The following is a 24,977-nucleotide window of genomic DNA, read 5'->3' on the forward strand; positions in this document are numbered from 1 at the left end:
AAAAACACGAAAAACCCCTTCATTTGAAAACACTAGGAATTGGAAGGAGCAGCGGGTGAAACTCTGAAACTCAAGCCGATTGGTTGCTGTTTTGGTGCCCTATGTGCCATCTGCACCCAGGTTTGCCAAAGTGGAATGAAGGCTCCTCTTCTCCAGTTTCTCTGACACACGTCTACAGGGTGAGCCTTCCACTCTCATTGAAAATCCCCCAATTTGTAAGTTAAACTCCGCCCCCCAGGGGGGCGTCAGCTCTGCACTTTCACACAGTGGTCAGTCTGTGCTTGGTAGTGTGGGAGGACACGCCCACAAGGGTTAAAAAAAAAAAAAGTGCCAGCCTCTATGACTGTTTGCCACACCCATTTCAAAAAGTGTGCTCTTGTAGCTCCACCCACAACATTGCTATCTGCCACTGTTATTGTCTCTGTAACCACAAAGCCACGCCCATTTCTGATACGGTGCTCTAATCTGAGTCAAGGCCACACCTACAATCGTTACTGCCTCAGCTGTGTTTGAGAAAAGCCACACCCTCTTCTACAGTAGTGTTCTCATGACCACACCCACAATAGTGCCATTCGAAAAAAAATGAGTGCCTATGACAATAAAGCCACACCCACCAACATTAGTGTTCTCATGACCACACCCACAATAGTACCATTTTAAAAAAAAGTGAGTGCCTCTATGACAATAAAGCCACACCCACTTCAACATTAGTGTTCTCATGACCACACCCACAATAGCACCATTTTAAAAAAAACTGAGTGCCTCTATGACAATAAAGCCACACCCATTTCTGCATTAGTGTTCTCATGACCACACCCACAGCTGCGTTATCCTATAAAGGTTAGTTACCTAACTTCGTGTATCGAACCCCCTGACTATGCTTTCAAAATGAGGGACGGATAGAATCAGAACACCTAAGCCCTACAATAGTCCCACCCTGACACCCAAATATTAACACCACCCCAGGATTAAACACACAAATATATAAATATCTCTTATTTACTAGAACAACTACTTACAAACACGGTGAAGAAAAACAATGACAAAAGTACCAAACAAACACCACAAACAAACCCCAAATGACGTCCTTACTGTTGGACATCCAATGATGGTTGAAGGATGGAGAGATGCGGAGAGACACTCCCTTTTAATAAACTGCTTGCTGGGACTTGGACAGTAAACACAGTCCTACTACCAGAGTCCAGAAGAACAATCATCAGAGGCGCTCCTCTTCTCAAAGAGCATCGGTGGACTGGATTGGGAGGAGAAAGAACCCACCACCATCCTTAAATCTGGTGGCCGAGCCTGCGCCCTCCTTCTCCACTACGAATGCCCAGTTAATGAAAGGTTTAGGTGCTGCTGATGATGGAGTCGATCAGAAAATGATACAATCATAAAGTCCTTTCACATCTTTCTCTTCCGGTTTTGCCTACAAACCCTCCTCCTCTAACCTGTATAAAGGCACGGACCCCAATTTACAAACAGGAATCTGCACGATAAGTGTTGTTATTCATGTTTAACAATCACTCCACAGGACGTACATACACAAAAAACAAAATCCCCTATGTGGCCCCCCTACAACTGTAAACCCCCTGGCCCATTTCTAAAGTTGTCTTATTGGTCACGCCCATTTTCTGTTTTACAGGCCACACCCCTGTTAAAAGAACATCTCAATCTCCTAAGGGGGCTCTCGTCACACCGAATCCATTCTAAAAAGTTACCACCTCTATGACAATTTAGCCACACCCATTTCTAAAGCAGACTTCTCCTGGCTACACCCACAAGCTTCATTCTAAATACAAAAAGTGACTGCCTCTATAACAGCAAAGCCACACCCACAACTGCACTATCTTGAAAAGGTTACTGCAAATCCACGCCCATTTCTAAAGCCATGTCCTGTTGGTCACACCCACTGCATTTCTGGTAGTGTTTTACTGGCCACACCCCTTTTAAGGGCCCTCTCCACAGTGGTTGCCAGCTCTATGACACTCAAGGCACGCCCATTTCTAAGTCTGTCTTCTAGCAGCCACACCCACAATGAGTCTATCTTTAAAACAATTATCTCCTCCATGTGAACAAAGCTAAGGTGGTCTTCTTCTGTCCATGCTCTCCCCACCCCCTTTTCTCTCAGCTCTCCTCTCTCTTGGGGGGTCAGTAGCCCACCAGGCAGCCTGCTCCAGGCTCTTTCTTGCTGCCTCAGGTTTCTCCGTCTCCTGTCCACTTTGCCAATTCCACTTGTTGCCCAGTGCCTGCCAGGTCATTCACTTGTTTTCTAATAATTCCCAAAAATAAAGAATTTCAGGTGTAAAAGGAGACACACTGAACCCATCACTAAAAGTCCTGTTTAGTGAGGAAGCTGGGCTGGGATTTGAACCCGGAGCGCTGGCACTGTCCGAACTGCTGTGCCACTGCCTTCTTTTATGCTTCCTAATAACACTTGTATATAATTACATTTATACAACTGCGCTTTTCTAACTTATTCAAACCGCCTTCACGCAGACAGTGGTGGCGCCCCTTCATCTTGCCCACTGGGGCCATTTGGGCATACGGAGTGAAAGCTGGAGAGAAGCACCGTGGAGAGACCTGGGGGTGTGGAAGGTGGGCACACTGCCCACTGCCTGACTCGGCTATGACATATGACATTCACTAGAGCCAGGGGTCTGAAAGTGGCCAACAGCCCAACTTTGGTCAGCAGCTAGCTGAGAAGGTGGTCACCAGCGGCGGGGCTCACCTCGGCCAGGGCGAGCAGCACGTCGTTACTCTCCCAGAGGATGGCGGTGATAACTTCTTTGAAGTTGCTGCAACAGAACAGGAGAGGATGGCAGAGGTCAGCACTCGGGTGATAGATTGGAACACAATTGGTTTAAGGGGCCTTGCGGTGATCTGCCTGCCCACCCTTAAGTACTCACGTGGGCTCCTCCTCTACTTTCGGTCCAAACACCTGGAACCTTTTATCGAATCGAGTCGGCTTTCTGAACCTCTTAATGCTAAAAAAAAAAAAAAGACAAAAAAAAGACATGGCAGGTTTCCATGGTAACTCATCTTAAACAGTAAACACCTCAATGTGCCATCAGTGGTGCTGCGGCGCCTCACTGTGTCCATACTCAGACAGTAACTCGATTGTCATTGGAGGAAGCAGGTAGCGAGCCTATTGGCCACGCCCTGTGAGACCTTGCTATATGCAAACAGCTGGGGGTGGCAGTGCGCTGCCCTCTACTGCCCCCCTGTGGGACGCTGAATGAGTCACTTCAACTGCCAGCACTCCCACCACAAAAATAAGAAAACCACAACATCCAAATGCAGTTCACCATCAAAGGCGCTATACACAGCAGCTGGCTCAAGCACCACTGACATCAGTGTGACCCTCAGCTTGTCACCTTACCTGCTAGCAGTGCACTGCTAAGGGACGGTGTACATCATAAAAGGCGCTATATGACACTGCAGAGACACTACTCTAATTCTGCCACTGATTCAGTGTGTGGCTAAGAGTGGCTCACATTACACTAAATAAGGGAACAGTAGACCCGCACCTATAAAGTGCCTTTGGCTCAAGGAGCTCTCAATGCAAGGCGCTATATTAACACCACAGTGACGCTACTCTAAATCCCACAAGTCACTTCACCTCCAAGTGCACATTTCTAAAATCATAAAAGCAATTACATCATACCAGTAAAGCGCCTTTGGATGGAGTCCCCAGTGAAAGGCGCTATATAACACTATGAGGATGCTGCTCTGATTCTCCAGCGAGTGAGCCATTTGATTAATTCGCATTCACATTCCAAAAGTATAAAACCACCAGCACTAGTGAAGGACCACTTGAGGAATGTCACGGCAAAAGGCGCTATATAACAGCACAAGGATGATTTCAATCCCCAAACTGATTTTCTGTGTGACTCTGAGGGAGCTACTTGACTCTCCAAACCGCTGCACACGTAAAGCACTGTTTGATGGCATTCACTATGCAAGGCGCTATATTAACACCACAAGGATGCCATCTGTCACTCCACCTGCTGACATTCACACTGCAGAACAAGGACAGAGATGAACTAACAGAACGACGCTCCTCTCATCCTTCCACTGATTCCCTGTGACCGAGTCACTTTACCTCCCAGCGCTCATTTAGAAACATCTCTGACAGTAAAGCACCTCTCAATGAAAGGCGCTATATAAGTCTACAGTGAGGGTACTCTAAATCCCCCAATACATTCCCTGTGTCACTTCACCTCCTAGCACAGGTTCTTTAATATATTGCAGTTGTAAAGCACCATTCGATGGCATTCACTATGAAAGGCGCTATATTAACTCTACAAGTCTGTCACTCTACTCCTCTCACTGTTTCTATTGCATGACGGAAAGTGGGGCCTTTTGACGCCCCCCAGCACTCACACTGTTTTATGTGTAAGGTAAGGTGCTATATAAAAAAGTAAAAAGCTGCCAGCCACTTCAAAGTCACCAATACCATCTCTGCCAATGTCACTGAGTCACTTCATCTGCCAGAAGTCACAGGTTGCAATTTAAAGCTGGCTTGGTGGTCACTCATGGAAAGGCACTATAAAAAGTAAGGAATGCTTTATTATGAATGTGAAATCTACTTTAGTAATAAATCTGACAGAAACCATGAAAGTCCAAAGCTACAGACCCACAGTGCCCACCCTACCCGCTGGCACTCAAGTAGTGGGCTGGAGCCGGTGGGCCGTAAGCTGAGACATTTTATGGCAATAAACTTGAGAGGAGACCCCCTTTGGCTTTTCGGGGTCTTGTCCAGTACACTTAGGACCACTTGAGTACTTCTGAATTTCCTTCATTCCTTTCACCAAGGGGCACACTCAAGTCAAGTCAAGTTGGGGAGCCTGCACTGGTACATTGAGGTGCCGCACCCACTACACGCCGAAACAACTCAGGATCCCGGTTTGCAGACACGCGGTCCAGTCCCACCCTCTATCTGCCGCAGCCAGGTGTTACGTGGGCGACCCCTTGGCCTGGTCCAGCCACTCAACAATGAAGGGTCCTGTGATCCGGGATCACCCTCGGGTAATCACACCACATGGCCGTAGTGCCGTAACTGACGCCCCTTCACAATGCAGGTCATGTGACTCATTCAGGACTCGGTGAGCAACACAAAGTCACACCAACGGGACACAAGGATTCTCTGAAGAGACACAGGAGTCCAGTCTTCATTTCAGGTCACTGGATAGCGTCCATGTCTCACAAACAGGGGGCACCAGGACCCTAAAGACTTGGACCTTCGTCCTTTTGCAGATATCAGGAGCACCACACACTTCTTTCCAGCGATCTCATGACCCCCCCATGCTCTCCCAATCCGTCTACTGACATCATAGGAAGAGTCACCAGAGTCACATGAATGGCACTGCCAAGGAAAGTAAGCCTCTCAATGACGAGGTCGACCTTGGCCCAGCAGGTGCCCACTTCTCTCTAGGCATTGGTCGATTCTAGGGGTGTAATGTGCTTAGAGGCCACCAGAGGGCAGTGTGACAGTGGTGACCTGTGTCTCAGTGATGGGTGTGCAGTGCTAGTCCTCGGGTCATGGCAACTGGGCACAAACAGACACCCGGAGGGGCCCATGGGACCGGCTTAGCCTGTTAGCCCTCCCTGGCATTTGTGTCTCTGATCTAATGTGTGAATATCGTCCAGATTGAGACTCCAAGGGGACAGGCGCTCAATTGAGACATCGTGTAAAATATGAAACACGTCAGGAGGAGGACCAAGAAGTTCTTCTTGCGTTTCCACTTCAGGAAGTGCTCAAGAGGGCAGCTAAATGAGCATCGGACCACCAATACCCACCTAGTGGAGGAAGTCCTGCCAACCCCGGCATTTTTAGGATCCGACGAAGAGGATGACGATTTTGTCTGGTTGAAGTAAACCACACTGCCTGGCCTGCTGGTTGACTGTGCAGTCGTTTGGTTAGCTGGTGCTGATGCTAAGGATAGAAAGAAGAAGAAAAATAAGTGGGCACTCAGTCAAGATCTTCAAAGGAATGAGGACGTGGCACTTCAGAACATCAGGCGATGTACTTAAACCGACCCACAAACAAACCTCAGAGCTTCTGCCAACCTCTACAGATGGGCACTGCACCCGTCTAATTCTTAAACTATGACAGGCAGAGCAGAGACGCATGATGAGCGATGAGGAGGCCGGGTTGGCATATTTAAGCTGAACAGAACAGTGGTCCTCTTCATCATAGATCGGTAGGCCACTCGCAGTTGCCCCATTTGAATTTTTTCTTTGCCTCAGATGCCACTCTTGGCACTCAAAGTCCAGCGCGTTCAACTTGATGGAGAGCGTAAGAAGCGAAGTGCATGGCCTGGTGTTGCTGTTCAGGGTCTCAACTGTGTGCTGGCCTTCGTGATGCGACTGTGTGCCACTCTATTGTGATGGTTGTGGGGTGGAATTTGTAAGTTAAAAGAAATTGGGCAAATTTATAACCACCAGAGGCTGACAGACACCACAGCAGAATGTGAAAAATTGTAAAGAGCCAACTGTGGTGAACATCAACCAATGAGCTCAATGATGTTTGAGGGTAAACGAACCGAAATGATGACATAAGACGAGGACTGGCCAGGCGTGTCAGCGGACCGTCCGGGGCTCAGATGGGCTCATGGCATTTGGGTGACAAGTAGAAATGTTGAGCCGGCAGAGTCCTTAGAGGCACAGCGGCACAGAGCTCTGATTTGGGTGAAGGAGATGAAAGGGGAGGTGCCAAGTTATTATAGTTAACGAAAACTAAAATCAAAACTGAAACTAGCATTAAAAAAGCATTTTCGTAAACTGAAATAAAATAATCAACAAAGCCGAAATGAAACACTAAAACTAAACGAAACTATGAAAGTAGCTGGAAAGACTGAAATAAAATAAAAATGTACTAAATATTTTAGTTTTATAAAGTTTTGAATGAATATTCTTGCCGTTAGTCTTTAACCCTTTAAAGTTTTAACTCTCGTCCACCACGAGCCGCCCGCACTTATTCATCCAGTGATCGGCGGCTGGTGACGGAGGGCGGCTGGTGACAGAGCGAGCTGAGTGCGGGGGCGTAAAGCGTGAGAAATAGAAAGCGACTTGCGTTCCGCCTTTCTTTGTGCTTGTTGTATATCAAGATGTCATTCAAACGTCTGAAATCAGAATGTGCTGCTCAACAAAACGTTTACCATATGGACAGAAAACTCACGAGAGAGGAACGTTTCAGTTTATTTCTCAGGTGTCTGCTTTTTGTTTATCAGCAATTCACCCGCCACTCCGCACAGGAGAAATCGTTTTGACTTTCTCATATACGAAGTGTAGTAAAAGTATAGTAATCATGAAAAAAATCGACTTCGATGTTCTGATGAATCTTGACGTTACAGACTAACGAGTGTGCAACAATACTGTGTTTTAGAACTGTGTGTGTGTGTTAACGCGATAACCCAGAAACGCAACTAGATAGATGGATGAAATTCGGCACGTGTGTGTCACACCACAATTGTAGATCTCTATTAACGTTTAGGCCAAATTCATCATCCGGAAGTGGTACGTTACCTATCTATCTATCTATTTATTATATAGTGCCTTTCATATCTATCTATCTATCTATCTATCTATTATATAGTGCCTTTCATATCTATCTATCTATTTATTATATAGTGCCTTTCATATCTATCTATCTATCTATTTATTATATAGTGCTTTTCATATCTATCTATCTATCTATCATATAGTGCCTTTCATATCTATCTATCTATCTATCTATCTATCATATAGTGCCTTTCACATCTATCTATCTATCTATCATATAGTGCCTTTCATATCTATCTATCTATCTATCATATAGTGCCTTTCACATATCTATCTATCTATCTATTATATAGTGCCTTTCATATCCATCTATCTATCTATCTATCTATCTGAACACATACTCGATTTTTTTTTATTTATACAGCTGCAGAGTCCCATTTATTCAACTTTACTTTTATAATAATTGTTCAATATATTATTAATTTGATTGGTTGTTGATGGTTCCTTTATGTGATTAATATAAAAATATAATCCTTTTCTTGCGGTTTACTCAAATATCCATCCCCATATCTGAGTATACAAGAAAGTCGAGGTTTTTGAAAATAAAACGGCGCCGATCGAGAGACCGATAAGGTCATCGTACAAGATCAGCATATTGGCGCTGACCAATCACTTGTGCTTTAAAAACATCGTTTAACAATGGAGCGATACAAACAAAGGTAGAGAGTCTGGCAAGTGATGAAAAACTACTAATGGGTTTTTGTATTTATTCCATATTTATTAATTTATCTGTTTTAATTCATATTCACAACTCAAAATACCTGATATTGTGAAAGTAATCCATTAGCAGAATTATATTTTAAAATATTTGTCTCCCTTTTTTGAATGTTTTTCTCTCTCTCTCAAAATAGATAGTTATATATGGTAGAAATATCAGATTGCTTTGTTCTTAACATCAGCCTTATTATAGACTAGCAAAACACCGGCGCTTCGCAGCGGAGAAGTCGTGTGTTAAAGAAGTAATGAAAAAGAAAAGGAAACATTTTAAAAATAACGTAACCTGATTGTCAATGTCATTGTTTTGTCATGTTATGAGTGTTGCTGTCATATATTATATACACACACACACACACACACATAAACATACAGTATATACATATCTACATATATACACACATATATACGAGGTGTGGCAGAAAAGTAACGAGACTGGCACCACTGCAAGCGATCTGGCACCGCTGCGCTGTTGTCCTTGATAGAGCCCGTGTATCAGTGCCCTCCCATAGCTCAGTGCGAGTTTCAACTCCTTCCGTTAACTACGTGATTTTTGTGACTGCTGTTAGCGAAGTTGTGTTTTTGGTTGTGCGTCACGCAAAATGGAACAGCGGAATTTGGAGCCACGTTGTGCCATTAAACGGCAAGTGTGACGTTTGAAAAGTTAAAACAGGCCTATGCGGAACATTCTTTATCCTGAGCTCAAGCGGGCACAAATCATTTTTGGAAGGCAGAAAACACGTTGAAGATGAACACCGTTCAGGGAAGACTTCAACTTCGAAAACCAATGAAAACATCGGACGTGTGAACACTCTTGTGAGATCAGACCGTCGTTTAACATTAAGAATGTTGAGTGAACAGTTAAATTTGAACAGATTTACCGTTCATTAAATTTTGACTGAACATTTGCACATGCGAAAGGTCTGTGCCAAAATGGTACTGAAAAACTGCCCTCTCTCTCCATAACAGAATTTCTGACCTCAAAAGGCATTCCTGTGGTTCCCCAGCCCCCTTATTCACCTGAGCTCAGTCCGTGGGACTTAAACTGAAAAATGTCCTCAAAGGACGTCATTTTGGGACTTTATAAAACATCCAAAAGAGCGTAACGGACATGCTGAAGACCATACCGGTTGAAGACTTCCAGCGCTGCTACCAACAGTGGGAACAACGTCTGCATCGGTGTGTCGCTGCCCAAGGGAACTACTTTGAAGGGGAGAACATTGATGTTTGAAAAAAACGAAAAACTTTGGTAAATAAAACATCAGTCTCATTACTTTTCTGCCACACCTCGTATATATATATATATATATACACATATCTACACATACACATATCTATATATAATATACACATCTACATATATATATATATACTGTATATAGCAAAATCCCCGCGCCTCGCAGCGACGAAGAACTGCTTTTAAATTTTTATTAAGAAGAACAGAAAACCCTTTTAAACTGAGGGAGAATATCCCAATAGCTATCTGTTAAGGATCTCTTTGTATCGCACGTTGCCAGTTCAGCAGTCCGGTTGTAATACGACCAAGCTGTGCACTGACATTACTGTTGAGAATGCGACGTCTAGTTTTGTTCAGGAGGAAAGCAATGTTGTCTCAAATCAATGGCGTCCTTTTCTAGGGTGTGTCCCTGAGACTTCTTACTGGTCATCGCGAAGCAGAGCCTTACTGGAAATTGGAGGCATTTGAACTGAAATGGGAGATCAGAGGGTGTAACGGGGACGTGGAGAATACATTCAGAGTGTGGAGAAACTCTCGAGACAGCGTGTGTATTAACTTGTGGATTTTTCTGTGAGTATTTGGTGGCAGCGTCACGAAGTTGCTTCCGCAAGACCGCGTCAGCCGTGGAGCTCAGCTCGGAGCACATTCTTTTCCCACCTTGTCAATTGTGTAATGCGTTTTTTGAACAGGTTTGATCACTCGTACTGCGTTCAGTCAGTTCACGTGAGCTGCTCTCTTGTGTGATGTTGCGATGTCCACGGCTTTATTTAATGTTAGCTAAGACCCGGCACTTAAAAGTTTCTCGCTACAGTAATTTGAACTCCGTTACAAAGTGATCCAAAGTCTCGTTTATACCTCATGTCTTCTCATTAAACTTGAATCTCGCGAATAAAGTATTCGTCAAAGGCATGACAAACGGCAGCGGGAGCGTGTCTATAAACTTAATTTAAACTTACGGTTTACACTGTGCTTTGTTTCCACAGTAGCTGCATTTATGAATAAGCTTGTATGCGTTTTTCTTCAGCGCTCTTTGGGAGCTCTTCCTTCTTTTTTACGTACTGCGGTCACAGTCAGTTCACGTGATTACGTGGGAGATGTGATGATGTCACACACAGCTACGCCCCACGGCCAGCAAGCTAACGTCCATTACAGTATATGGAGAAAAATAGCTTCCAGTTATGACCATTACGCGTAGAATTTCGAAATGAAACCTGCTTAACTTTTGTAAGTAAGCTGTAAGGAATGAGCCTACAAAATGTCAGCCTTCTACCTACACGGGAAGTTGGAGAATTAGTGACGGGTCAGTGAGTGAGTGAGTGAGTCAGTCGATCAGTCAGTCAGTGAGTCGGTCAGTCAGTTGGTCGGTCAGTCAGTCAGTCAGTGAGTCAGTCAGTCGGTCAGTCAGTCAGTTGGTCGGTCAGTCAGTCAGTCAGTGAGTCAGTGAGTCGGTCGGTCGGTCAGTCAGTGAGTCAGTCAGTCAGTTGGTCGGTCAGTCAGTCAGTCGGTCGGTCGGTCAGTCAGTTGGTCAGTCAGTGTGTCGGTCAGTCAGTGTGTCAGTGTGTCAGTCAGTCAGTCAGTGAGTCAGTGAGTCAGTCGGTCAGTCAGTCAGTCGGTCATTCAGTCGGTCAGTCAGTCAGTGAGTCAGTCAGTGAGTCAGTCAGTCGGTCAGTCAGGGCTTTGCCTTTTATTAGTATGCATATTGCATACCAGGGATGTTTCCTGCCTTACATCCAAACCCGCTGCGGTTGGCTCCAGGTTTCCTGCGATCCTGCTGTGGATAAGCAGGTTTAGATAATGTCGTATACGTTGTTCTTAATCTCAGATGCTGTCTCTGTCGTTTTGTGCCTGTCCATACTCTTATTTCCGGCTCTTGCTCTGCTCATTATGGGTTTACTGCACTGAAAAAAGTTTGGTAATGATTCACACTTAATATTTTCAATCTGAACCAATATAATTCTTTTTAGCTTATTGATCCCACAATTTTTAAGTTGAGGAAAACATTTCGAGTGATTGGGTGCAATTCACTTGTTTTATACTGAAGTCCATCTATTTTTGAAGTTGTTCTTCTTTTTTGCCAGTTGGAAAGCCATCACGCTGGAAAGCTCGACCAGGAGAAAATACAAAGGGCCCCTCAAACAACAACCTGAAATATGAGGTTCACTGAAATAGGATTTTTACGTTGATTCCCTCCACAATAACTTACTTTGGTACAAACATTTTTTTTTCACTTTGATTGAGATCTGAAACCAGATATTTCACACAATGACACTAAATGACTAATCTTGAGTTGCTTGAAAGAGAACATTTATATTGAATGAACAACATCAATGGTAGACTTTCTTCAGTGTGTCCTTTATGGTGGGCTATTCAAGTCTCACTGCCCCTCACCTTCACACTACTGCATGTTGCTCTTTGTTTCCCTCAATACAGCGAGGTGGGGTCTGCACACTCATTCAAGCCTAAGAGCTTTTGTTCTTCCTAAGCCCCCGTGATTTTCATGAGAAGAGATTTTAAAAATGATAAACTCGTTCATATTCAGTGTCTAGTTTTGATTTTGCTTCTTTTTATCAGACAAAACCAAAAGCAGACAGTAAAGCAGGCAGCGTAGTAAGCGTTCACTAACATTAAACTCATATCCAAATCTGTTAAGTGCGCAGTTCTGTCTGATTGTGACACAAAACTAACTCCGTTGGCGCTCCATGCCATAATTACTAAAACTAAAACTGAAACTAATCTATATAAAAATAAATTAGAAATGTCTTTGTGAACTAAAAACTAAAAATACACAGTGAAGGAAAACCAAAACTAAACTGAACTTCCAAGTAAGGTCAGAAAAAATCCAGAAATAAAAAGTAATACAAAAAGGCCAAACTATAAACCAACCTTGCGCGCCAGCACAGGCCACGGGCAGGGCCGTCTTAACAGCACTACAGGCCCCCCCGGGTCAAATCGGTGCACGGGGGTCCCTACCTACACAGCCACTCAGCAAGTCACAACATACAGAGATTAGCGTGGGACCCCCGGGCAGCTGCCCAGCATGCCCAATGCGTTAAGATGGGCCCGAACATCTCCGTGTGACGATCTCAGTGCCCTGCAGATGTCGTTACGATTTCAGGGTAAATCTCGCAGAAATGGATTTCTTCACACAGAGACCATCATATCTACTCCAAGCTACGGTGGGCCTCATGGCTTTTAGGAGTTCCTTTCTTTAAAGCCCAAACCCTGCTGTGTCATCCCAGCTTTCATGCCATGCTCCTTCCATCTGTGCCATCATGTTATTGGTCCCCTCAGCCCCGGCTGGTACACACCTGTCCCACCTTGTGCTTTTTCTGCAGAATCTTCCGGAAGTTCCACAATGACTCTCGTTTTCTGAGTCCTATCAAAAAGAAAAGAGACGACAAGCTGAGGGTCTCAACATCTGGTCGGCAGCCTCCACCTAAACCCTGTGGCCACCAGTCTACCCTACTGGAGAATATTCTGGATGACACGGAGGGCCACATCCTCGACAGCAGGCTTGCCCATCCTGCTGGGCTGCAACAAGCCGTCATTCTGGAATGTCACCATGGCCTCCTGCTTGAAGCTCTGATAGCGGGCAGCAATAGCAAACGACCCCTGGAGGGGACTTTCTGGGACACTAGTGGCAGAGTCTAAGTCCTGGAAATGGCAAAAAAAAAAAAAAAAAAGAGGTTTCAGGTTAGAAAGGTGGTACAGAAAGTGGTCAAAGTGTGAAACGGCTGGAGAACGTCTCATAAGCGAATGTCTGAGCTCTTAATGATAATTCCATTGTGACGGACTGACGGATACAACAGGAGGATCAAGCGAGCCAGAAATATAAAGCAGAATGACGACCACTGCGGACAAGGCTGCCTTCACAAGGCCAGTGGTTTTGGATTTCTCCAAGATTGTTCCCCATTTCATTCTGTGTGTCCCAACTCTTCATACGTCTTCTACACGTAAACACCAGGTGGCACCCTCCCATAAGGCGGCACTGTGGCGGGAGGCTGTTTGTAAAACACACCTTAAGGAAGACGCAATGTCAGAAATACAGAAGGTGATGATGAGACCACCATACATCTGGATATGGATGAAGTGCAATCACAATGAAGCTTAAATGGTCAGGTTGTTGGGTCTCATCAGTGGGCTCTGGTCACTTTGTGGGCACTGGTGTCGCCGCTGCTGGTGCTTTTACCCACAATTCAAACATCTTGTCTCAGACATTTTCAGATATGTCGTTGGTGTATCTCCTCATCGCCCTCCATTTTGAGAGGAGATCACATTCTGCCAGACGTCCTCTTGAGATGAACGCTCAACAAAAGCGAAGGTAGCGAAACCACCAGGATGTGGAAGATCATCCACTGACATGAAAGATCTCAGAGGTCATCCTGGCTACCAACTAATGCAACTGACTGACAGACCAAAGCTCATCCCATCTAAAGAAACAATCAAGTCCACATCAGCAGCCCTCCTGAGGTCCACAGTGGCACCGAGTACAAATCCACACTACGGTCTAAAGGAGACGAAGCACTGAAAACGATAAGGAGATGTGTGAGGTGTGAGCAGTCAATACTGCAGACCACCAGGTGGGTCCTACATTGGCAGCCTTCAGACATAAAAACTGAGGATTATTTTGGAAACGTTAAACTTGGACCAGTGCTGGAGGGGAAAAAAAATATGGTGAGGAGCAGTAGAGAAAGTCGGGAAAAAAAAAACGAGGAACTCACCAGCAAACAGCCAAGAAATCGACAGCACTCGTTGACCTTCTCCATGATAGTCAGCGTGAACGTATAGAGCTCATCAGGGGTGACTCTCTGTGTCACAAAAGAAAGGACACTTAGGTGACACGGGCTTCATGTCTCGACTCAAAGTACACAGTAAGACGTATTTGGGGAAGAAATGTACACAAACTGAATGTAAAGTCGTTAAACACACAACACACTAAAGGGGAGATGAGCTGCACTTCACAAGAGGTCACCTCCTGAAGCTCAGCCAGTGCTTGGATGGGAGACCAACCAGGAAAACGCTTGGGGTGGCCAGCAGGGGGCGCTTACCCTGTGCTCTGTGTGAGGACCCCTATGCCCCCCTGTGCTGTAAAAATGGTGCCATCCTTCGGATTACCTGACCATCTGTGGGCATGAAAGACCCTTGACCCCTTCATAAAGAGCAGGCTGTATCCTGATGGTTAACTAATGTGAGGTGAGTGTACTGGTGCCAAAAATGGCTGCCATCGCATCATCCCAGTGGATGCTACACATTGGTGGTGGTCAAAGTGGCTCTCCACTCCCTATGTAAAGTGCTTTGAGTAGCGAGAAAAGTGCTATAGAAATGTAAACAGTTATTATTATTATTATTAATATTAAAGAGGAGATCAACAGGAATTTGCAGTTTTTATCAAGTCATGTGGCTTTATTGCTGTACCATCCATACTCTGCATTGCAGCATAAAGAGGGGCAAACCAACGGCCCCCAGAATCAGGGCACATAATAATAATAATAATAATAATAATTCTTTATATCTCACTACTCAAAGTGCTCTCCATGCAGGTTCACATACTGTACATACACCTGGGACAAGTGCAAGACAAGACAGGTAAAGAACTACACAATTCAATAAACAGATGAAGAAATAAATATATCAAAGGTAAATGAATAGATAGAAATAAATAACTAAATACCGTATATACTCACGTCGGGACTTGAATTTAGCGTATAATTTGCAATATACCGGGGAGCCATTATGGACATTGCAATACCTTCCCCGGGGCGCTTGGGGGCAGTCTCCCTGGCAGTGGATTCCTCCTCAATCTCCCCCGTGGCTCCATGGGACATGGAGTCCACCACAGCAGCCCGGTTGGGAGATGGGGTGGCCGCTAGGGGGTGCTGCAGAGATCCAGCCACCACACTGGACGGTTTATCAGCCCCACCCGGAGGTGCAATTAGGACCAGCTGGTCAGGCACCTGGATCACTTCCGGGTGGGGCATATAAACCGTCCAGGGCCTGCCTCGCAGCAATCGAGGCCAGAATCGGGAGGAAGAGGACGAGGTTGCCTGGGAGGAGTGGTGGAGCAGGAAAGTGTGGGTTTGGTGGTAACTGTGTGTTTTGTGCGTGGACTGTGTTTGGGTTGTGTGGCACGGGGAAGGCGGAAGAAAAATAAAAGAGCCTTGATGAGTGTGAACACGTGCCTCTGCGTATTCTGTGCCGGGTCGGGCGCTATATAGCGCCTTGTTTACAAAGTCAAAGGCAGACTATTCCGAACTATTCCGAAGCGACGTTCGCACTGTTTAGTGTTTTTTGTATCCCTTATCTATGATGGAGCGTTTGGTCAGAAGAAAATATGAAGCTGGTTTTAAATTAAAAGTCGTTGAAGTAGCGAAAGAAATTGGTAACTGCGCTGCTACAATAAAATCTGATGCATCTGAGAAAATGTTGCGAGATTGGAGGAAGAAATGAAAGTGTCGTCTTTTTGAACGGGCGTATAAGTCGGGGTCTGATTTTGTGGTCGATTACTTATATGCGAGTATATACGGTAACAACAGTGTAGCAGTGTTACAACTTGACGGACTTCATTTCCCAGTTGCCCCAAAGGGTATTTACCTCATTGGACATCTGGAAAGGGCATGGGGGCTTGAAAAGGGGCCGGCGAAGCACCAAGACTGTATACCAAGTCTGTATTTCTGTTTAACCGTTTGTCCCATCTAACATAACCCCTGTGGAATATCATTCATACCCTGCATCGTGAACCCGTAAGAATGAATGGCCGGTCTCGTGCCCGCCTGCCACGTGAATAGTGGTGGATTAGTCGTCGTGTGTCCTCGGAGGGAGCGCTCCCACCAATCCCACCCCTCGCCACTCAGGACTACCGGTAGGACTGGTTATTGCGTTACTCACAGAAAGTTTTTCCGGGGGTCATCATCTTTCACGCTGTACCATTGGAGTGTTCGTTTCGTGATTCATGTGGGCGGTGGAAGCGCTGCAGCGCGGCACTTATGTATGCTGGGGGTTCGTTGGTTTTGTCCGCTTTCTTATTTACTGTGTAATAACAATTCTCGTCTAACTCAACATTTCCTTTCACTAGTGTGCTTCTGTGCTTGTGGTGGTCTAGTAGGGAAGCAGTGCTGGTCGCTCGAGCCCCGGATCATCTCTTTATTTATTTACACACCTGTGCTTGGGAGGCAGACTAAGGGCTTAACCGAGGGCGGAATACGACAGCAGGCTTGGACGAAGTGCACTAACCTTTCTTCTCCCTCTTCTGCAGACCACCTGAAGAGAAACAAACCTAAAAAACCTCCCTCCAATTCCTGTGTCCCTTTTCCTAGTCACACCTGCCATTGACGTCACTTGCGGCTCTTTGATCCTGGGACCTCTTCCTCCCCTATCCCTATAAGAACCCAACACCTTCCCTCCTTAGTTTGTCCTTATTTGGACACGGAATCAGAGTGCGCTCTGGAGTCAATACTGTACAATATACGGGGTGGATCCCCAAATCTTTATCTATTTTATTTTTATTATTTTCTATCTATTATATCTATTTTTATCTTTGTGTTTCGACCTTTAGGTCGGCAGTGCAAATTATAATTGTGCCAGCTCGGGGAGTAGGACAAGATGGACGCCACTACGGCCTTCTTTTTGGTTTTTTGCTTCTGCCCAACTAAGCATGTTAAAAAGTAGGGTGACCTTCTACAAAGAAAATTCAGCCTAATGTTTGCTCCAGCAGTATGAACGGTTCAATAAAAACATGGAAATGTGCCCACCGGTGTGTAGCGTCCAGGCTTAGAGAATGGCCGGATCATTTTCTCAAAATCCGTGAAGCTGTTGGATATGCTCTCCATCTGAAGGTTGCAGCTGGCCACCTGTAATAGAAGCACAAACGTTAATCCGGCACATCTTGTGTTTTATTGAACGCACACAATGACATCGGTGGCCCTGGGTAACGGCCAGAAAGTGTCGGCCATCTGCCTCAAGCTGGCATAAGATTTACATTTTTTTCTTATGCCGTCTTGGGGCAAGACTGGCTGCTTTTACAATGATAAGGACTGGGAGGAGAACGTAGTTAGAAATACCAACACCAAAACTCAAACTGAAGTCAAACTGCTAATCAAAACCCAAAAACAAATGGCAGATTCTAGGAGGACAATCATTGAGAGTTTAGCTGACACGTTTTTCTTAGGAATGCCACCATTTTTGGAGACTGTCTGCTAGGACGTCACACCTCCTTGCTGGTCGCTCAGCATTTAAAAGCTGGCGCCACACATTCCTGGTAATCCAAGTTTGGACTCACAAAAGAAACAGCTTTGCAACACTTCATATGGCTAGTTTTGAATTTACTGGTCATGACAGCCTCTTCTGCCCACCGACTACTATTCACGTCTTACGTTCCCTCTAATGTGCTGCCGTACACCTTACGTCTGGGTGCTGCGCAGCCCTTTTGAACTGCCGGGTGGCCACAGCACTGCTAATCCTGCATGTGTCGCGCAGCAGCGACTCCTAAAACTCCACGGGGGAGCCAAAGTGTGTTAATCGTGTGTTGGTGATTCGCGACACTCTGGGCTCCACGGTAAGTACCAGCCCGTGTGTTCTTCACATCCGCACATCAATAACAAAAAAAGATTAGAGGGAGCATTGTGTACATCTCACGTTTCTTGATTCATTTTGGCAGCAGATTACCACTCTGCTCTTTGACTACGATTTTGGGTGCATGTCCTGAGTAGGGATGCTCCAATCAGGTTTTTTACTAGAGCCCATCAATGCTATGCTAACAACAAGCCATGGATTACAAGAGACATCAAGGGCCTTCTGAACCAGAAGAAAAGGGCTTTTAAAGGCGGTGATCAGCATGAGCTCAAGGAGAAGGAGAAGGAACTCCAAGTCCAGCTCAGGGCGGCGAAGTATAGTACAGGAGAAAGCTGGAGCAGAAGTTGCAGAACAACAGCATGAAGGAAGTGTGGGATGGGATGAAGATCATCACTGGCTGCAGCTCGAAGTGGGGTGCCACCATCGAGAGAGACGTGGAGAGATGAACCAGATGAACAACTTCTTCAACAGGTTTGACAACCCTAACCCACTCTCACCTCAGAGTACTGCACCCTCCACCCATCCTTCTGCTGATACCAGCATAGGAGAGACATCACCACCAACAATTACAGCAGCTCAGGTGAGCAGAGAGCTGAGGAGACTTTGTGCCAGCAAAGCAGCAGGTTCAGATGGTCTATCGCCACGACTGCTGAAGGTCTATGCGCTGGAACTGAGGAGTCCTCTACAGCGCATCTTCAACCTGAGCCTGGAACAGGGGAGAGTCCCGAGGCTTTGGAAAACATCTTGTATCACCCCAGTCCCAAAGGTATCACATACCAGTGAGCTGAATGGCTTCCGGCCTGTCACTCTGACGTCACATGTGATGCTTCACCACCTGAGACCACAGGTCCACCACGCCCTCGACCCTCTACAGTTCACATACCAGACTCGGAGTCCTGCCATGTGCAAAAGGTCGCTGACGACACTGCTATGGTGGGCTGAATCAGGAGTGGGCAGGAGGAGGAGTATAGGAACCTAATCAAGGACTTTGTTAAATGGTGCGACTCAAACCACCTACACCTGAACACTAGCAAGACCAAGGAGCTGGTGGTGGATTTTAGGAGGCCCAGGCCCCTCATGGACCCCATGATCATCAGAGGTGACTGCAGAGGGTACAGACCTATAAATACCTGGGAGTGCAGCTGGATGATAAATACTGATGATCTGTGCAATTTAGGACAGAGCCAACTATACTTCCTTAGAAGACTGGCATCCTTCAACATCTGTAATAAGATGCTGCAGATGTGCTATCAGACGGTTGTGGTGAGCGCCATCTTCTACGAGGTGGAGTGCTGGGGAGGCGGCAAAAAAAGAGGGACACCTCATGCCTGGACAAACTAGTAAGAAAGGCAGGCTCTATTGTAGGCACGGAGCTGGACAGTTTGACATCTGTGGCAGAGCGACGGGCGCTGAGCAGACTCCTGTCAATCATGGAGAATCTACTGAATAAGATCATCTCCAGACAGAGGAGCAGCTTCAGTGACAGACTGAGGAGACCCCACACTATGTGACTCGGGGGGTAAACGTTAACATTATACAAAGTTATTGTCTGTTATACCTGCATTGTTATCACTCTGATATTTAATATTGTTCTTTATCAGTATGCTGCTGCTAGAGTATGGGAATTCCCCTTGGGATTAATAAAGTATCTATCTATCTATTTATTATATAGTGCCTATCTATCTATCTATCTATCTATCTATCATATAGTGCCTTTCATATCTATCTATCTATCTATCATATAGTGCCTTTCATATCTATCTATCTATCTATCATATAGTGCCTTTCATATCTATCTATCTATCTATCTATCTATCTATCAAGGACAGTTCACCATAGCACAGGGGAGAAAGTGACTGCTAAACACTTCTGTTTTTTCCCCACAGAATGAGTCCCAGGATGGACCGTAGTGTCTGTGGTGTCATTTCTGGTACAACCTTGGGAAGTCCCATCCCTTCTACCTACCTTACAATTCTAACATGGACCTTTTAGTATCTAGCCAAGGTTTTTTGATGGGATTTCCCCTTCTAGATGGCCTTTTACGAACTGATCAAAACTTGCATGTTTTTCAGACTCCTAGCTCTCTCTCAAGCAGCCCACCACCACGCCAGGAGGTCAGAAATGTCCCTGTGGGTGTCGTATGCAGCTTGAGAAGTGGGGCTTCAGACTAAACACATGAGTGCCTTAGTATAAACTCCAGAGGGCACCAGAAGCATTAAAGGTGGCTTAACGTCAGTGGTCTCAAACTCTGGTCCTGGAGGGCCACAGTGGCGGCAGGTTTTCATTCTAACCCTTTTCTTAATTAAGTGACCTGTTCTTGCTGCTAATTAATTTCTTTTGAATTAGTTTTAATTGACAAGTTCTTGAAAACACCCCTCAAATGTTTCATTTTCCTTAATTAGCAGCCAAACAACAAGATACAAAATGAGCCAAAAAAACTGGTGTCCATCATGCTATATCTGAAAATAAAGAAAGATGAATGTCTCAGGAATGTTGATCTGCTCAGGACCTCAAAACATTTGAACGATGCTGTTGGAAAAGAGGAAATAAATAATCTCAGGGGTGTCTGCCATTGCACAATGAGAGCAGCAACAAGCCATGGAAATAAAGAATGGGTTTAATTAGCAACAAGACTCGGCGCCTAATTAAGCAACTGGTTGGAGTGAAATTGGTGGGAGTCTGAGGCCCTGCCTTAGTTGGTCTTCTGTTGGCTCACTCACTTCACACTTCATGTCTGTTTGGGTGCCATTTAAGGAAAGAAAAGAAGCAATTCATGGGAATGATGAAGAAATTCGGGGGAACAAATCTTAAAAAACAAGTCAAATAAAACAAAAAGAAAAGGGTTAATTAGCAGCAAAAACTGGTCACCTATTAAGAAATGGGTTAGAATGAAAACCTGCAGCCACTGTGGCCCTCCAGGACCGGAGTTTGAGACCACTGCTTTACTTGAACACAGCTGAACATTAAATAACGAGGACACCACCTTGAAGGAGTTACAGTAAATAAATGGAAGTCTGGACTGACTTGGCTCTAAAAGAGAAGGCACAGGGAAGGACACGAGTGTTACACCATACTTTACTAAACCCCATACCCCGTGCCTTGCTCCACACAGAGTGGAGGACAATTTTTGGGACAGACACTGCTGGGACTTCCACCCAAGGAGCTATAAAAGAAGAGATGTGACTGGACGTCATTTTGGACTCTCCTCTCAGTGAGGACGGCACATTTGGGAGACGAGCAGAATATCGAGTCACATACTGTACAGGACCAACTGTTAATCCTAACCTTTTAGTTGCTTATTTAAGTGACCGTCTGGGCCAATTTCTATTGTTCATGAAATGGGGGTACAGCCAAATACCACAATCTGCTGGCAGAGTATTTTGATTGTCTCGCAGAGGATAGAGTATCACCGAAGATAACGAATGACATCATCGAGTCCACAGAGGCCGACACCGCAATGGCTGTTGGCACCCAGGACAGCACCCTCCATCTTTAACAGAAGCAGCACCTTTCATGGCACACGCCTTCACAAGACGATGCCCTGTAACCTGCTGGCCTTACCTCCTTTTTTAACTTGACTTGAGTGTTCGTTAGCAGTCGCTGAATTTTTTCCATAAAGCTCAGGTCAACGGCGTGGTACTGAAACTTGTCTTCAAATTTCGTGATGATCTCCATTGCCTGCAGGAAACAAAGCAGAGTGAAGTCAACCCTCGGCGTGAACCCAAAAAGCGAAGCCAGTGATGACGAGGGCCGGTGGAGGCTGCACCTGCTCCAGGCACCTCGCTTCCATGCCTTCCAGATCCAGCATTATCGACTCATCGGTGGCATCAACGTGGTTCGATGTTTTCTCCAAGGACTTCTTGAAAGTTTCGATCTCTTCAGGGGAGAAGGTGCCGCCTTCAGAGAACAATCTGGAAACGGGGAGCAGAGACGCATTAGTTGGCTTTGGGTAAGAATACAGACGAAAGACAACAAGCTGATCACGGCTGCAGATGATACTGAGGTAGGAGGAAGACTCAGCTTAATCATGACGGAGAGACTTGGAGACAATGTTGGCGCTTGGGCAAATTTAATTAGTGGCGCTACATGATTAACGTTGTCATAAATGTATTTTGTGCCGAGTCCCGTCTTTCGTAGCGTTGTCCTGTTTACATGGTCTATGAACTTATGCTCCCCTGGAAACAAAGGGGGAAGGATAACACTGTGAAACTGTGGTCCCTCATGATAATTAGTCCCGTCAATCCCATTACCTGCATCCGGGTCATTCACTATTTAAACAGGAGGACAAAATGAAACAAAAGAAAAAAAGAAGAAAGCCCGTTCTACAATACCGCCAATTCATTGTAGAGCCAGGAGAGCGCAGAGATCCTGATCATTTACACCTTCGCCTACCTGCCACTTTCAATGCCTGACAACTTTATCTTTGCACCGCAAAACCCCGGGGTTATGGACAACGCCGAGCTACCGAGGATAAGCACGGTGAGACTGTTTCTTGTTGTTTGGGGAGAGCAGCGAGCCATCATCTTCATCTGTATATAAATGCCGTAGGACACTTTTCCCAGCTGCACGTTATTCATTTTCCGTTGAATCTTCTGGACTGTTATGTGCGCTTTGTGTTCTCTGTGTGTCTCGTTGATTTCATGTTCAGTGTCGGGTCAAGGGAGGGTTCGTATCGCATATTATCTTGTTGCTGCACCTTTTAATTATTACATTCCACTGGTCACTTTTGGGGTTGAGTGTTATGTCGGGGCTGCTTGGGGTGTGACACATTGTTTGGCGTTTGTTTCATTTCCTTTTAATTAATATAAACTCACTTTATTATTTTACATATCGTTTGTCTTTTGGCTTATGGAGTTTAACTCTTTGAGGGCTGAATATATTTTTCCACAAAACAGTTTCTGAAAAGCAATGGTTTCACACAGAGATCAACATAAAACATCAGTTGCTGCACGCTGTGGCAGCCAGTTTGACGAGAATGTGCGGCAGGCTTGCTGCCAGGCTGGCTTCACGTGGCTGAGGCTGCAGCAGCAGCGATCATGGTCGGTGTGCACTGCAGTCTGGTTTCTACCTCTTATCATTGCTAAGTGGCACTCCTCCCTGGCACACATTCCCGTAGGCGTGTTGGCTACATGAACCCGGTGAGCACCATGATTAGCTGGGAACCAATCAACTGAAGCTGGAACCTCACATTCATTTTCGATCACTTGTATCAAAATCTGACAAGTCATAGTCCGGTTCAGAGATAATAGGCAAAACGTCGTCCACGCAGTAGTTTTATGCTTAATGCATTCACTTTGTTCTCTCGCAAGATGTCAGTGCCATTTTTGCTGTCTGCGCCTTGCCACTCACACGAGTGCAGGAAATCTTAGTTAAACCAATGAAGCTAACTTAATTAAGTCCAACTAAATAAAACATAACAGTTGGTTTTGTCACAGTGTACCATCATCTACTCCTCCTTTTGACAAAAGTTGACATCAGCCCTGAAAGAGTACAGTTTGTCGGGTCTAACATCCTCAGCTTGCCAGGCCACCGGTCTTGGTGGTGTAGCTGCCGGTTAGGGAGAGTGAGTCGGTCGTTACAAAGTAAGTAAAGATAACGTTTTATGCACAAGATGCCAAAACGTGAGATATGAATACACAATGGGAGGTTTGATACCTGAAAGTATCCCTCATGAGAAGAATCTGTAGTGGTCTGCTCATTGTCTACATCCAGAGCATGGACTGGAGTGATCAGGAAGGCTCATAGTCGATGGAGGTCATGTCACACACTAGTGACATCTCTTCTGGAGCTCTGTGGACACGTTTGTTCTCCATATTATAAAAAAAAGACACAGCAGCTCTACAGAAAGTCCAGAGAAAAGCAACAAGACAAATTCAGAACCGAGGAGAGCAAGCGAGGAGGAAGACTGAAGGAGCTGAACCTTCTCAGATCAAGCAAACGGAGATGAAGAGGCGACATGAAGTGCTCAAAATCCTAAAAGGAATTAGGACAGTGGACCCCTGATGTAAGAAAGTCTACAACAAGACCACAAAAACAAGCAAGTCGTGCGGTGGACAGTAGGACCTTAGGGACCGTCAGACAGTGGTGCTGCCACACCAGGTCCAGCAAGGTCCCAGGACCTGGTAAAAAATTTTAGGGACCTGTTAAAGGACCTGGTAAAAACATTTGGTGTCTATGTGAAAAATTTGATGAGATTTCTTATTACTGTTCTTTCACTGTCATAGTAGCACAAAATAACAAAACTAAAAACGGTAAACCACGCACCGCATGTACGTATCAGCGACGCCGAGCTGCAGCTCCTACTCGATCACTCAGTGGCCCAGCGATAGCCAGGAGGCTGGCATTACGTCAACGAGTGCTATCAGTTCATCACAGTGACCTAGCGACTAGTGACCTGCACAATACAGACTCGTAGCCTGACAGAACCAGCCGGGCGCGTGCGTCATTTCAGCATTGGACTCAGGCATCGTGCTGCTGGGATTTTACACTGCTAGTATCTTTCTAAATTGTAATTTGTAGCGTGTTTGCTTGTGCTGAAGTGTCGTACTCTCAGCAATCGTTAAGTTCTTGGTTGACGATGGGAAAATACAAAATGGGAAAATGCGATGGACAAACGCACATTAAGAACACATTAAGCATTGTGCTCTTTACAGCAAACGCTTATAACTCCTGTGACAGCCAGAGCCAACCTCAACAGGACAAGCAGTCGGAGAAAACAAAGAACACACTTGCTATGATTTGCAAAGCTTTCAAAAATAAAACAAAGGAGGCTTTAACCCCCAAACAACTAGGACTCGAGGCTCAAGGCTCCAGGGAGGCTTAGAATCAAAAATCAGCCCAGCTTCAAACCCCAAAGGCAGGCTATACGGCCTTCACAGGCCCAAAACCAAGC

General features: G+C 45.4%; 1 protein-coding gene across 2 annotated transcripts in view; it reads right to left on the reverse strand.

Moving 5' to 3' along the window:
- Nucleotides 1–24,977, reverse strand: part of ccdc180 (coiled-coil domain containing 180) — a 142,607-nt gene that overhangs the window by 11,530 nt on the left and 106,100 nt on the right. For both annotated transcript variants that reach the window (XM_039762604.1, XM_039762605.1), the window contains 9 exons: nucleotides 21,852–21,996; nucleotides 21,647–21,763; nucleotides 17,266–17,364; nucleotides 14,239–14,325; nucleotides 12,984–13,171; nucleotides 12,826–12,893; nucleotides 5,803–5,938; nucleotides 2,910–2,987; nucleotides 2,732–2,798 (listed from right to left, as the gene is read on the reverse strand). In XM_039762604.1, coding sequence (XP_039618538.1) covers nucleotides 2,732–2,798; nucleotides 2,910–2,987; nucleotides 5,803–5,938; nucleotides 12,826–12,893; nucleotides 12,984–13,171; nucleotides 14,239–14,325; nucleotides 17,266–17,364; nucleotides 21,647–21,763; nucleotides 21,852–21,996 — 985 coding nt within the window. The remainder of the gene's footprint in view (nucleotides 1–2,731; nucleotides 2,799–2,909; nucleotides 2,988–5,802; nucleotides 5,939–12,825; nucleotides 12,894–12,983; nucleotides 13,172–14,238; nucleotides 14,326–17,265; nucleotides 17,365–21,646; nucleotides 21,764–21,851; nucleotides 21,997–24,977) is intronic.

The sequence above is a fragment of the Polypterus senegalus genome, chromosome 9 (genome assembly GCF_016835505.1).
Source record: "Polypterus senegalus isolate Bchr_013 chromosome 9, ASM1683550v1, whole genome shotgun sequence".
Classification (NCBI taxonomy): domain Eukaryota; kingdom Metazoa; phylum Chordata; class Cladistia; order Polypteriformes; family Polypteridae; genus Polypterus; species Polypterus senegalus.